We start from the raw sequence: 12,908 nt of genomic DNA, 5'->3' as shown, positions 1-12,908 counted from the left end.
TGATGCAAGACGCGACCAGATTTATCTCGATTGATCGCATCCAGGCGGAGCCGATTCTACGTTGTTCTAGGATGTTGTAGTAACTTTGCACGCTTTGTCCCTAAAGTTCTCCGTCAACTTTAAATTGAGCACGGCCGAAAGCGGCGGGGACTCAGTTCGGCGACCGCAGAGTACGCTTGCTCCTACGCCTCCGCCGAGTGATTCAGCCCATTGTGGGCGCATGTCAGCCCAAATAAAGAGCTGTATTGAGACGCCATTCCCGCTATCTTTCCGCTCTCCGGATAGCAGTCACCACTGCATGACAATATATTGATATGAAAAAGTGCTAAGCCTTAGGCTCCGCTATACCCTGCCACACTTCTAGCTGCCATTAAATGGTTTGCTTTGTGGGGGTTTAACGTCCCAAAGCGACTCCGGCTATGAGAGACGCCGTAGTGAAGGGCTCCGGAACTTTCGACCACCTGGGGTTCTTTAACGTGCACTGACATTGCATAGCACACGGACCTCTAGAATCTCGCCTCAATCGAAATTCGACCGCCGCGGCCGGGATCGATCCCGCGTCTTTCAGGCCAACAGCCGAGCGCCATAACCACTCAGCCACCGCGGCGGCTGCTTGCTTACTGAATGAATAGGTGCGTATTATCGACCAGTGTGAATTATGTGAGATTTTTTGGTATGTGGATTTAAGGTCCTGAAGCAACATATAGGCTATGAGGGACGCTGTTGTGAAGGGCTGCACATTAATTTAGACCATCTGGGGTTCCTTAACACGTGCTGATAGATTTAAAATTCATAACACACTAGTAACAACACATCTACTTCAAATAGAGAACCAGAATGTACATTGACCTGCACATCTAGCTACACAGGGCAGCCACTACTGAAGTTAAACTGGTCCTTGGCAGGCATGTGTCAGCAAGTGTTGAACGTCTAACACACACCAGAGTTTCATTTTTTCAATGGTGCAGTTGCATTTTAGGCCATGAACTGAACCTATCACACTGAAATCAGTTTCAGTTTCGCGTCTCGCGTGAAGCCACAGCCAGCCAAACCGGGGCTACTGGATTTTTTGCTATGGCTGTCAAAAGAAAAACTTCCTCCAGGGGGCGCCGAAATAGCGACACGCATTATTGCCACGTTGGATTTGATTGCCGGTACTCTTCCTAATTTTTTCTCCCATTATTCTGAACTTTTTGTCTAATCGTAGGACCTCTTAAAACTGCTGCACGACCGACATTCAAGCGTGCCGGCGACAGTTTGTAGGGAACGACCAGTTTGCTCTCTAGTAAGCTCAGCTGAGCTTGATGGTAGCTCGACAAAATGAAATCGCTTTCCACTGATCCGTCTTCCTCAGGGTTTCGTGCATTTGCCCGTGGAATGCACCACGACTGATTAGGTTCAGCCTTAATTACCTGCAGCTCTTGCTTGCTCTCAGACGTGTCAGGTCGCCTCACTTGTGACATCGCGTATAAACATCTTGCTGACTGAGCGTTGTTCATTGAGTGTGGATTTAACTGATCGAGACGGTAGGCTGTTCCTGTTAGACGCTTTAAATCTTCCTCGTACCGTCATTAAGTTTTATGCTTGTCTCCCGATTTCAGGCAAACATGAAGGTGAAAGAAATAGATAGAACGGCTAATGTCGCGTGGTCACCGGCGGTGCACCACCCGATTTACATCGCAGCTGGCACAGCAGCTCAACAGCTGGATTCTACGTTCAGGTACTGTCGCTAGTGAGATTTCTGCTTCTGGTAACTTTTGGTAACCGCTGATTTTTATATGCCTTCTTGTTGTTCGGCTGCTCCATCGTTTGCTGCATTACGTTTGCTGCCCGTTCATTCATTTGCACTTTGTGTTCCAGCACGACGGCTGCCCTGGAGATATATGCACTCAACCTTACGGAACCCGGATTGGATATGGGGCTTGTGGGATCACTGGATTCGGATCACAGGTGAGCATCAAGTGTGCTTCAGTGCGCCTTTGGTCGTGGCAGACTCCTGGTATGTCATGGCTGGGGTTTGTGCGAGGGCGAAGAAACTAAAAGTTTGCTGATGCTATACGTGTATGTTGCGGCACTGAAAATTTAAATCATGTTGTATATATTTTTAAAATGTTAGCTTGAGTGGACGTTCATTGCTTTGCCTGTTCATGTAATTTTAGATTTTTAAGGCATTTATTTGCAGACCTAACCGTGGCTAACCTGCAGGATAGGTCTGCAAGCTTCTCTGATGTGGGCTACTCTGCCCTTGTGCAGCCCGTGTGTGCCTGAAACTCTGCGCAATTTTTTTTTTTAATACAAAGGATAGATCAAATTGCAAGATTGGGCCTGTTGCTGTTTGGTCTTTCCTCTTCACATTATTTGTTGGTCGCTGCCAATAATTTTGGCAATATTTGTATCATGTTTAAGAGGTGTGTGTAAGCTGGTATAAAATTTTGAAGGCGGAATGCAAAGATGCCTGTGTACGAAGATTTTGGTGCCTGTTTATAACAATTGCATTGTGCCAGAATTAATGTGGACATCCCCAGTATAGTGTGTGTGCCTCATTGTGTAATTGTACGTTTGGTGCAGAAAAGTTACATTGTGGTAAAAAATTGTCATAGCAAAGACTAAAATATAGCAATTATTGCTTAGTGTGCATGTTATATGTTTGCTTACACTGCTGCCATCAGTTTGCACTGCCTACATATGCATGCTATGTCTGCTTACGCCTGACTGACCTGGCCACAGCTCTTCATTGCAATGCTTTAGTGCAGCTTTGTGAAAGAATTTTAACTATTGTTCATTGAGCTGTCACAAGTAGTTAAACAGTGATAGCATAAGGGTTACTTTATGTAGCCCAGTGACACACGTCATATTGCAGAGTTTGGTAAAGCTTTTGTGTCAGTGCAACCCGTGAAAGGTGCCCCCCCCCCCCCCTTTTTTGTTATATATTTAACATAGGCAATATTTGGGTTTATCATTCTCTAAAATATATTCTATGATCCATGAAAACATAAGGCGGGCTGTACAGTCCCATGTAAATTTTTGGTTTGCCTGAACTAAGCTAGGAGCTGTGTAAAACATATGCATTTACTAAGGTAATAATGTGGTGCATGGCAAGCTCTATACCATTGTCGGTTCACTAGGTTTATTTAATTGATCTTTAGTTGGACAGGCTCGTTACGGAAATATACTCTACATTTAAGGCTTCAAGTGCTCTGTCTACTGTAGCTACTGCCATTCTATTTCCATCTAAACTTAAGGGGGCACTTTCAGTTTAAATGTTGGGAGTCTGCACATATGGAAGGGCCTTAGAGATTCAGGAGGTGTAGCAGCCCTTAGCCTTATCTTTTTTTTTTTTTTTTGCAACTGTAGCATGCATAGGCGTGCACAGATCTCTCCATTTGGGGGGAAGGATAAGTTCAGGTAGTGGCCTTTTTTGTCTTCTGGGCAGCAGGGAACAATATGGTACAAAATTTGCATCCCCCATCTCCATGTCTGTTGGGGGCAGCTTCCCCCCTTGCCCCCTCATGGTGCATGCCTGTGGTTGCATGATCTAGTTTCATTATGTTGAATGTTACGAACCCTTGAAGCCAAGTAATTTTATTCTCCATATTTTTGCTTACATCCATGGTGAACTCGCTGCAAATTTTATAAATGAGTCCTCGGTCTGGTGCTGTGGCCAGGCATGATTACCTTTATTTTTTTAATGTGAAAGTATGAAAAAATATATATGACACAGAGCTGTGAACAGGGAGGCTAGTTTGGGTGTGTCATTTTAAAGATAGGAAATTGTATGGAGCTGGAGAGGATAAGCACTCTGTATTTACCATTTATCACCCTGACACTGTGGAGGGGCGTAGCTATGCTGTTAAGCCATAGTGAAGTGCATTTAATTGGCATAACTTAATGTTGGTTGGTCGAAGTGCTCTTATACTGCTGTTCATGTGTCTAAGTACTGGTGTTTAATGCGCTCAGGTTTCACAAGATTGCCTGGGGCTGTCACGGGATATCAGATGGTGAAATGCCCAGCGGAGTGGTTGTTGGCGGTGCTGATGCAGGCAACTTGTTGGTTTACGACCCAGCAAAGCTCATCAAAGGAGAGGATGCGCTAATCTGTCAGAAGAATAAGCACACAGGCCCCGTGTATGCTTTGGACTTCAACACATTTCAGGTATGTTTTTTGAGGTGTGTTATTTATCCAGTAATCATTGATTAGTATTTTCAGTCAAGCACAGGGACAAGCAAAGGGAGTCCTTATTTTCACTTGCTGGTGCTTACACCTTTTAAAGAACAGGTGTCAGTCAGTTTTTTCCAGCTTCTAAGATTGCGAATGTTATTTACTTTATTGGTATATATCATATCACATTGTCATGCGATTGTGACTATGATGCTCGACGGGCCCATTTCTTGTCTTGTTTGTACCCATAGTAATACCTACTATAGACCCTTTTCCTGAGGTTGCCGCCATGCTGGGGAAGTAGCATAGTCTAGCCACTGGTTTGATCGTGGCGGCTATAATGGGTTGTGCAGTTGGCCGAAGCTGCGTTCGGCAAAACATCCGCAACTGTTTGCTGTGCTATGCAGTGGCATTCTTTTGAGCATTTCTTGCATGGGGTAAAGAGATGTGTTGAACATTGATCCCATGGCTCTTGAGGCTACTAGCGTTCTTTCTGCGGTGCTGGCCGCTATTGCTTAACTTGCATGCTTGATGTGCATGACAAATTTAGCTCAGAGAAGCAACATGTGCTCATTATAAATAAAATCATTCAGAGATTAAAAATTTTATCATGCTGTGTTAACATAGCTGTACATTCACTGCTCTGTATTTGGCACACCACAAACAGATCAGCAATATTGAATGCATTAAACGAATTTGTACTCTGGATTCTTAATTGCTAATTATTTGTATTTAACTTTCAGATTACTTAGTCAGCACTCAACAGAGGCTGAAGGTGGATTTAATTTGTTCCACCTAATGCTTTTTCCACACATACATGTGGTGGAGCAATGCACAAATCATCACATGCTAATAATCATTTTTTTGTTTCTCTGGAAGATTTTAACCTTATATATGTATCACTTTCTTGCTCACCCTGGCTGATGGCATGTGCAGCTTGAATTTGCTATATATTGCAGTGAAACTTCGTTGATACGTTTTTTAAAAAATTGCTGAAAAAATGCATTGTGATAAAACTGCCTAATTTTGAAAAATGTAACTGTCGAATGAGGTACAGACATTTATCGACAATTTCACTTGATAAAAGTGTCGATTAACATTTCTGGGCTCAAGATCTGACTAGATCATTTTCTTATGCCCGCAGAATTTAGTCCTCATTTGCACTGTATTAAAGGGGCCCCGAAACACATTTTCAGTGATTTGTTTTGCCTGTTGGTTGCATAGAATGAGTTATAGTGATGCTATTAGCATCGGTCGTACCGCGTATACTGCGGTTTTTAATACTTTAATTGTCTCGCAGAAACAAATTCGTGGTGCTGACGGTGTCACCATACAGTGGCAGTTTTTAGCAGCGGATATGACATCACTTAGAGCGGGCTTGATCATTGGACAAAGAGTAAATATACTGCAAATTGTGTTCATAACTAGAGATACGTTCTGTCAAGTTTTTGTGTTTTATATTACATTTACAAAACCAATTTGTTTGCCCTAGATAAAAGCACTGTCAATAAAGTAAAACAAAATACACCACCAGAGGCTCTGGCTACTGTTTGCATCGAAGGACTTTGCGCCTCTCTGTAAACATCCTATGACCTAGCACTCATCACTTACGGCTACTCTCTATGTGTCGGAGAGTGGCTTTGCGGAATCGATCCGATCGCGCCATTGCACTCTATAAGCGTTTGTTTCGGTTCCAAGGAAGGATGCGTTCATTTCACATTTAGCAGGCAGTGCGCATATTCAGCTTGTGGAGGATCACCGGGCGGCGGCGCCAGATGGCGCCACGTTCCCGTCAACAGCGCACGGTCCTTGCTCGCCGTGACCAACCAGCGCGCTAGGAGCGACGAGCGATGGTTGGCAGTAAGCAGTAGCGGTACGTGCTATGCTAAATGTGTCTGATATTTTGCGCAGGCTGTCACATCGTCACAGTATCTTGCGCTCGAGTTCGGATCCATAAGTAAGGGAACGTCACTGATCAGTGTTGCCTTCTGCACCGTCGACGTGACGGTGGAGCATCGCTGGGTCAGCTGGGCGTTCACATGGTTGTTGTAACCATGCAAACGGCGCTGCCAGCCTTGGCATGAACGAGTTACAGAGAACAGGCAACCATGGAGTGCAAACTTCCGCCACGTGCTCAGATAGGCTGTTTTGATTGGTCGCTTTAAGTGTCGTCATTGGGAGAGTGAAATGGGAATGGGTAGCTGCGCGAAAATCGAGTTGAGGGCAGCATTTTGTTTGGTTGTATTTTGAAATTTCTTGATTGAATAACTCCCGTTCCTATGCATCGATTCTCGTAATTCTTTTTGAGTCAGCATCTGTGTGACAAAGAATCCATCTGAAGTGTAATTGGCATCCGTTCATGCGGTGTTTCGCAGCCCCTTTAAGTGCAGAAGGAACTTCGTCACGCATCCGGTCCGTCGACGACAATGACAAAAGTAACCAAAATTTGTTCCTCGTCATTTTAGGGATGCTTCGCCCCTTCGCACCTATTAGCAAAATTTGTTCCTTGTCATATTAGGGATACTTCGCCGCTTCGCAGCTAAGTAATGCGGGAAGCCATCGCGGCGGCTGACTGACGCAGCGTTTCTACTTTTTAAGCTGCGTTCCCCAGACCCGGCTCGCTCCCATGTAAGCGCATCGCTGTAGTTCATAGACTACATAGGGCCTATAAGGGCCCCTTGCCCTTATGCACCGCGAAGAAACCTGAGCGTTTCTCCTCTTTCATGTCGCGCCCCCGCAAAAACGGCTCTCTCGTATCCTAGCGCCATATTGGCACAGGACTGTGCTCGCAGTACAGGAAAGAGTTGAGGATTTAGCTCCCCCACGTTCTCCCCACAGCCCAAAAAGCCGATTTTCCCGAGGGTCGCGAAATAGTCTATTGGTGGCAATGGTGGCGGTGGTGGTGCTTCGCCTCCTCGCACCGAGGCACTGCAGAGAAGCCACCATGGCGGGTGACTGCCGCTGCATTCCAGCTCTTCAAGTCGCGTGCCCTCATGTTTGGCCCACTTCTATGTTTTCACATACTCGGTTGGTCAATAAAGGTATTATACGGTCACGATTTGTGGAAATTTTAAATGTAGTAGCTGGGAAATCGTGTTATCTGGGAACATATTAACCAGGGGAAATAGTGTAACTATACGGGACATTTTTAATGCCCGCTATTTTGAGCGTACGAACCGGGAAATTGTATGAACCGGGAACATATCAACGAGGTTTTAATATACGTACTGATTCATCAAAAAAATATTTTCTGCACAGAAATGTGACAAGAATTCCTCAGCATTACAAATAAAGCATGCAGCGTGCAGCACTTTGGGATTGAAAATGTTGAGGTGAAGCCTGGGCTGGTATAGGATAATGATTCCATTCCGTGTTTGTATTTCCTGCCCTTATTCAGTGGCTGAAGAGGCACCACAGTGCTGCTGTTGTTGGCTTGAGCCAGTAACGAAGAGCGAACATGAGGTGTGGTGTCGCTTAAACCATTGAAGAGGGTGGGAAATACAAATATGGAGTGGAATTAGTTTCAGAATCGTTATATTATCTCAGCCCTGATGTGCATTCTCTTATATATATAGCTATGTGGCATTGTGCGACTAAAGCAACCACACTATGTCTGTAGACCCTGTTCATTCTCGGATTTGGTAAGTGGCAGAAGGTTCCTGTGTGGCAACCCTGAACCTTGCGAGCCGCCATACTGTTGCAAGGTTCACACTAAAGCTCAAACTGAGGGCTGCTCGTTGCCCAAAAGCTGCTGCACAAAGGGAGGTGACATCGCATCCTACCTTTCTAATAGGTGTGAAGAATGGTTCAATTTAATCCCATACACTACCCTGTTTCCCCAAAGACATCAACTTAACGGCGCTGACTGAGCCCTCTCTACCACACCTTGGGGCAGGGTCATTATCAGAGAACAGGAGATTGTCACGCTTGTGTGGCATTATGAGACTGCTATGTTGTTGGGCACCATGGTTGCCTGCATAGGCGCGCAGTTGAAATCAGATGTATGGCGTCTATCATGCCATATGTAGAAGCTCAAAGCAAAGCATGAATCCACGACAGCTAGCCTAGTACACCTTCTTTTCTCTTTTTTTTTCTTTGCTCAAAATCCGAATTAGCTAAGGTGTAAAAATTCCTGCTGAAGACTCATCTGGGTTTTATGTATGCTTTCAAAAAATCTTGTTCTGTTAAAGTGTACTAAAGGAGCACAAAAATAATTGTTTTCCAAGCTCAGCATATCATATACTGAGTTTTTCACTTGTTCACTGTTATGTTCTCTGTGCAAGTGTGCCTTGTCCATGTTTCTTGTACTTCAAGAAACATCAGGTTGGTATATACCAACTCAGCTAGGTTTAAATTCTAACACTGCATAAGTAAGCAGGAGGAGGAAAGATGTATCAATCTCCTCCCCTGCATCATGATTGCTTTCCTCCATACGTCAGAAAACTGTGTTTACTCCTTTACTCACTGACAACTTTCTGTGGCTTGCAGTTGAAGCCATGAACGTGAAGTGATGACCTTCACAAGTGTTATAAGTGATTTCCAGTCATTTACTCTTTGCAGCTGCAGTGAAGGCTAACTGTTAATTACTTCTTTTCAGGCAAACCTTCTGTCATCAGGGTCAACTGATTCAGAAATCTTCATCTGGGATCTCAACAGCCCTAATGCACCAATGACTCCAGGAGCCAAGTCTCAGGTGAGTTTTTCATGATGCATCTACTTTTTCTGTTTATTCTTAATGTTGTATTTATAATGTTTAGTTATGATTAAAATAACCTGCGTATTTTAAGCATCCAGCTATTGTTGCTGGAAATGAAACTGACACACTTTGTGAGAGACTTCACAGCTGGCCTTGTGTTACTTTATTTGCTTACTGCTTTCGCTGCAGGTAGCCATGCTTATGTCAGACATGGTTTACCTCATAATTCTGGCCTGGTTGTACTTCTCATGATAGTAAAATATCATTAATTAACCCCGTTATTTTGGAAATCTGGATAACCTCATTACAACGAGCACGGGTATTATTATTGTATAGGTAACCAGTGCTTAGTCAGAATGAAACCATCACTTTTATGGTCATTTACGCATGATATATGTGTTGCTTGATCATGTTAGCAAAATTTGCTGTTTGGAGGGAGGTAGTAAAAGAATAAGGCTGCCATTGCTTTTTTTTTTTGTGCCAGAGAGCAGGTTATGGTCTGGTAGTTATTGGTGACCGAAGTGTGTCTTGTAATTTTATTAACAGCCTCATGAGGACATCAGCTGCTTGGCATGGAACCGGCAAGTGCAGCACATCCTGGCGTCAACCTTTCCAGCACGCTGCATTGTATGGGATTTGCGCAAGAATGAGCCCATTATCAAAGTGTCGGACACCACTGCCAGAGTGAGTGTTAATGAATAACTACCTAGTGATAGTAGTGTATTGTGACGACCCTGGTTGGAGCTGCATCACACAACATCTTCGAGGGTCCATGCAGAGTTGAAGCGAAATGAGACACAAGACTCGATAACAGAGATTACTTTTTTTTTTTTCATTTTTGCGATGGAAGCACTAATTTTGACAGAACTGCGAACAGAACAACGAAACAGAACGGGCATGTTGCGTCGTTCTGTTTGTCGTTTCTGTGTCGTGTCAAAGTTGGCACTTCCATTGCAAAAATGCTACATCAACTAGCCCCAATCATCAGTTTATGGTCAGAGATTAAGGATTTAATCAAAAAGTGTGACTGGTGTTGGCTGTGGCTCACCCATGGAGTGTGGCGCAACAATTGTATATAAATAGCATAGCGACTGTATATAAATAGCATGTGCTGATATAGCACAAAGTGTTGTTCTGATGTGTTGCTGGCCTGCATTAATCAGCCATTATGTATGCTGTTCATTCATGAATCTTCTTCCCGACCAGACGAGTTTTCGTCAGACTTTAGATGTTATGTATGCTGTTCTGAGACACATTTTGGGTCTTGAGAAAGGCTAATGGAATCCTTATGTTATAATGCACATGTATGTAAAGAAGCTGATCCCTTGGGAGATAGGGTTGTTTTAATGGCCTTGTGCAAACACTTGTCCAGAGTCAAGAGCCTCACTTGTCTCACGGCAAGTGCCATTGCTTATTTTGGTTTTAATTTTTCTTTAATTTATGCTACTCTGTTACCATTTGCCATCTGGCTGCTAAGACGGCATTTGCTATCTGTTTAAATATTGGTTATCATGGAACTGCTTGTGCAGTTTCAAGACCTTGCTGCCGTAACAAATGTCCCAGACGTGAAAACAGGCAAAATTGAGAATGATGTGCTGACAAGTAGACTCCAAAAGAACTTGAAAGTAGACTCCCATTAAGCAGTTGCTAGACAGAAAAAGCTGGTGTCGCAGTTACAGATTATTTACTAGCGAAATAATGGAAGTATGGTCATAGCATACCACAGGTTGCCATGCCCAGCACACCTTGGCCCAATAGCTGCCAAGTTGATGCACCTGTTGTGCAAGTTATTATCTGACCATTTCATTCAAACCTATGTGAAATTGAAGAGTGTCGCTTGTGCTTAAGGATGCATAAAAATACCAGCTACTTGAAGCACACTCTTCCTGCCACCTACCTTTCCAGCATGGGCAGAACTTTGGGGCCAAGAGTTATGTGCACTGTTATGATCTACATTAGTGTTTCATGATTCACTTTTTTGAGCTTTTGAATGGTTATGATGGTTTAAGGCGAACTTAAAGGGACCACGGAAACTTGTTTGCAGCATGAGAAGTTTATCTTGTCAGAAGGACCCTCAAGAAGGATATGTGAGTGTGCCAGGTGTGTACAAATACTGTAACATGAAAACAATGACTGGAATGGGCAGAAGCGATGTAGTCTGGCATGACTGGTGGGGTTGGAGTTTGGTATGACCAGCAATGCCAGCAGCACGACGGTATAAGCTGACCTGATCCTGCTTAGAAATGACATTGGTCAAATTTTTACTGTGATAGCTGTATGGTCTACACTCTTCGGATTGCTCTTTTCGCATATTGCTTGGCTTGTGAACACAAAACCACAGTGCCCCTAGTAGTAGCTCTGAAAACCACTGAGGAAAGCTGTCTGGTAGGTTTTGTAGTGCCCAGTGTGACTGGGCTGGAGTGCCCTAGCGTGCAGTTTGCAGTTCGTGTGACAGGCGCTTTGCCTTTCCTGTTCTTATAACCTGCTTCTCCTCCTTGCAGTGTTAACTGCAGTCAAGACCTTTGATCTTTCCTACAAGTCTGGAAATCTCTGCATAACACTATGGGAGAGCTTGGTGTGCCACCTAAGGCGATTGCACCATAACGTCCATTGATTGGAAAAGGCAGCCTTCACTCTGAACAAAGATTGGCGCCATTCAATATACACATGGCCTGAGAGATCATTGATGTCCTGTTGTCCTTAGGACCTGTACTAAAGCACTGTGAAAGCATTGAACACGCGCACATGCACATGCATGATAAGCTGGACTTGTCATGAGCCAGAAATGACAGCTGGCTTATGATGAGCTTGGCTTGTCCTAGTTTGCTAAGGGGTTAATTATTTGAATTCTATTCTGTGCTTAACCTTTTAAACTGACAATTTCTTTTTGACACTTATTTTGCACCAATATACCTCTCCGTGTGCAAGGGTTTCTTCATAACAGAACTGCAGCTTCTTGCCCACCAGTCAATGCCGGCGCCTCTTGTAGGGGCTGGTTTTGTCCCTGTATCAAACTTTGTGGGAAGTTTCGTGACCAGTAAAATCTAAAATGACATTCCTGTGACTGAGCTCAAGTGCACAGTTTGCTCTTTGTGCGACAGTTACTTTTCTCGGAATCTTCTCCTCCTCGCAATGCAAGGTTCGCCCCTGCCTGAGAGTTCTTTTCCACTGCAGTTACCAAAATGCTTCCCATGAAACTCCCACAAGAATACAAAGTATTTCAAAGGAGCTTCCAGAGCAGCGAGATTTAACAAATTCCCATGCCAAAGCAATTTCAAAGGGCTGCCCACAGCAGTTATCAAAGTGGGCCCAAAGCAGGTCCCACAGCTATTGCACTAGAACATCTCATGCCCCAAGAAACGGAAAGGGCCCCTAGGGTTCCCTGATTTGTTTTTGTTTTTCATTCTCATTCTTTGTTCTGTGGCAACTGCTGTGTTTAGTTCTTCCTTGTTTTCATGCTTTCCCTCGGCCATGGGGGTAATTGTGCTGAATGCCCCCTGCAGGCTAATGGTGCCAAGATTAGATGCTTGTGATTTTTTTCTTGTCTTGCTCCTTCTGCAGTGTAGCTGTTACGAACTCAAATAGTTGGCTCACCTGCACCGTGTTTTCACTTTCTACCGCAAGCAACATGTTGTGCCAATACATGACCATGCCAGATATCTGTGCTGCGCATGTGTTGCCTTCCATACTTAATCAGTGTGCGTGTCACATGCCACACGCACCTCTGGCAGGCAAGAAGGCCTATGGAAGCTTTTATTTCTTTTTTTTTTGCCTTCTTTGCTTTGATAGGGCTGCATGAATGCTCCAAATATAGATGTACAACATCGCTGTGGTTCCTGGTCACTGAAAAAATTCATCTTGACCAGGAAGCACATGCAAAAATGTTCACATTAAATCGATTTTTTTTTAAATTGGGTTTTTGGGAAACCGGTAAAATGCTCTCACATTGTTCATTGGTACATTCGGGAATTCGACTTTTTGCAGTTCATCTTAATGGGAGTCCACTGTAACTGTGGGAACAGTTGGCAGTTTACTTTTGGCAGTGTCTTAGTT

General features: G+C 44.0%; 1 protein-coding gene across 4 annotated transcripts in view; it reads left to right on the top strand.

Annotated features, from left to right (window-relative positions):
* The first annotated feature begins 1,080 nt into the window (after positions 1 to 1,080).
* The window catches only part of Sec31 (COPII coat complex component secretory 31), a 111,658-nt gene continuing 99,830 nt past the window's right edge, over positions 1,081 to 12,908 (top strand). For all 4 annotated transcript variants that reach the window (XM_077649467.1, XM_077649465.1, XM_077649466.1 and 1 more), the window contains exons 1-6: positions 1,081 to 1,154; positions 1,602 to 1,720; positions 1,861 to 1,950; positions 3,958 to 4,153; positions 8,757 to 8,852; positions 9,402 to 9,539. In XM_077649467.1, coding sequence (XP_077505593.1) covers positions 1,608 to 1,720; positions 1,861 to 1,950; positions 3,958 to 4,153; positions 8,757 to 8,852; positions 9,402 to 9,539 — 633 coding nt within the window. In that variant the 5' untranslated portion in view covers positions 1,081 to 1,154; positions 1,602 to 1,607. The remainder of the gene's footprint in view (positions 1,155 to 1,601; positions 1,721 to 1,860; positions 1,951 to 3,957; positions 4,154 to 8,756; positions 8,853 to 9,401; positions 9,540 to 12,908) is intronic.

Source organism: Amblyomma americanum, chromosome 1, assembly GCF_052857255.1.
Source record: "Amblyomma americanum isolate KBUSLIRL-KWMA chromosome 1, ASM5285725v1, whole genome shotgun sequence".
NCBI classification, from domain to species: Eukaryota; Metazoa; Arthropoda; class Arachnida; order Ixodida; family Ixodidae; genus Amblyomma; species Amblyomma americanum.
The sequence above is the reverse complement of the archived record's forward strand: the minus strand, read 5'-3'. Positions and strand labels throughout refer to the sequence as shown.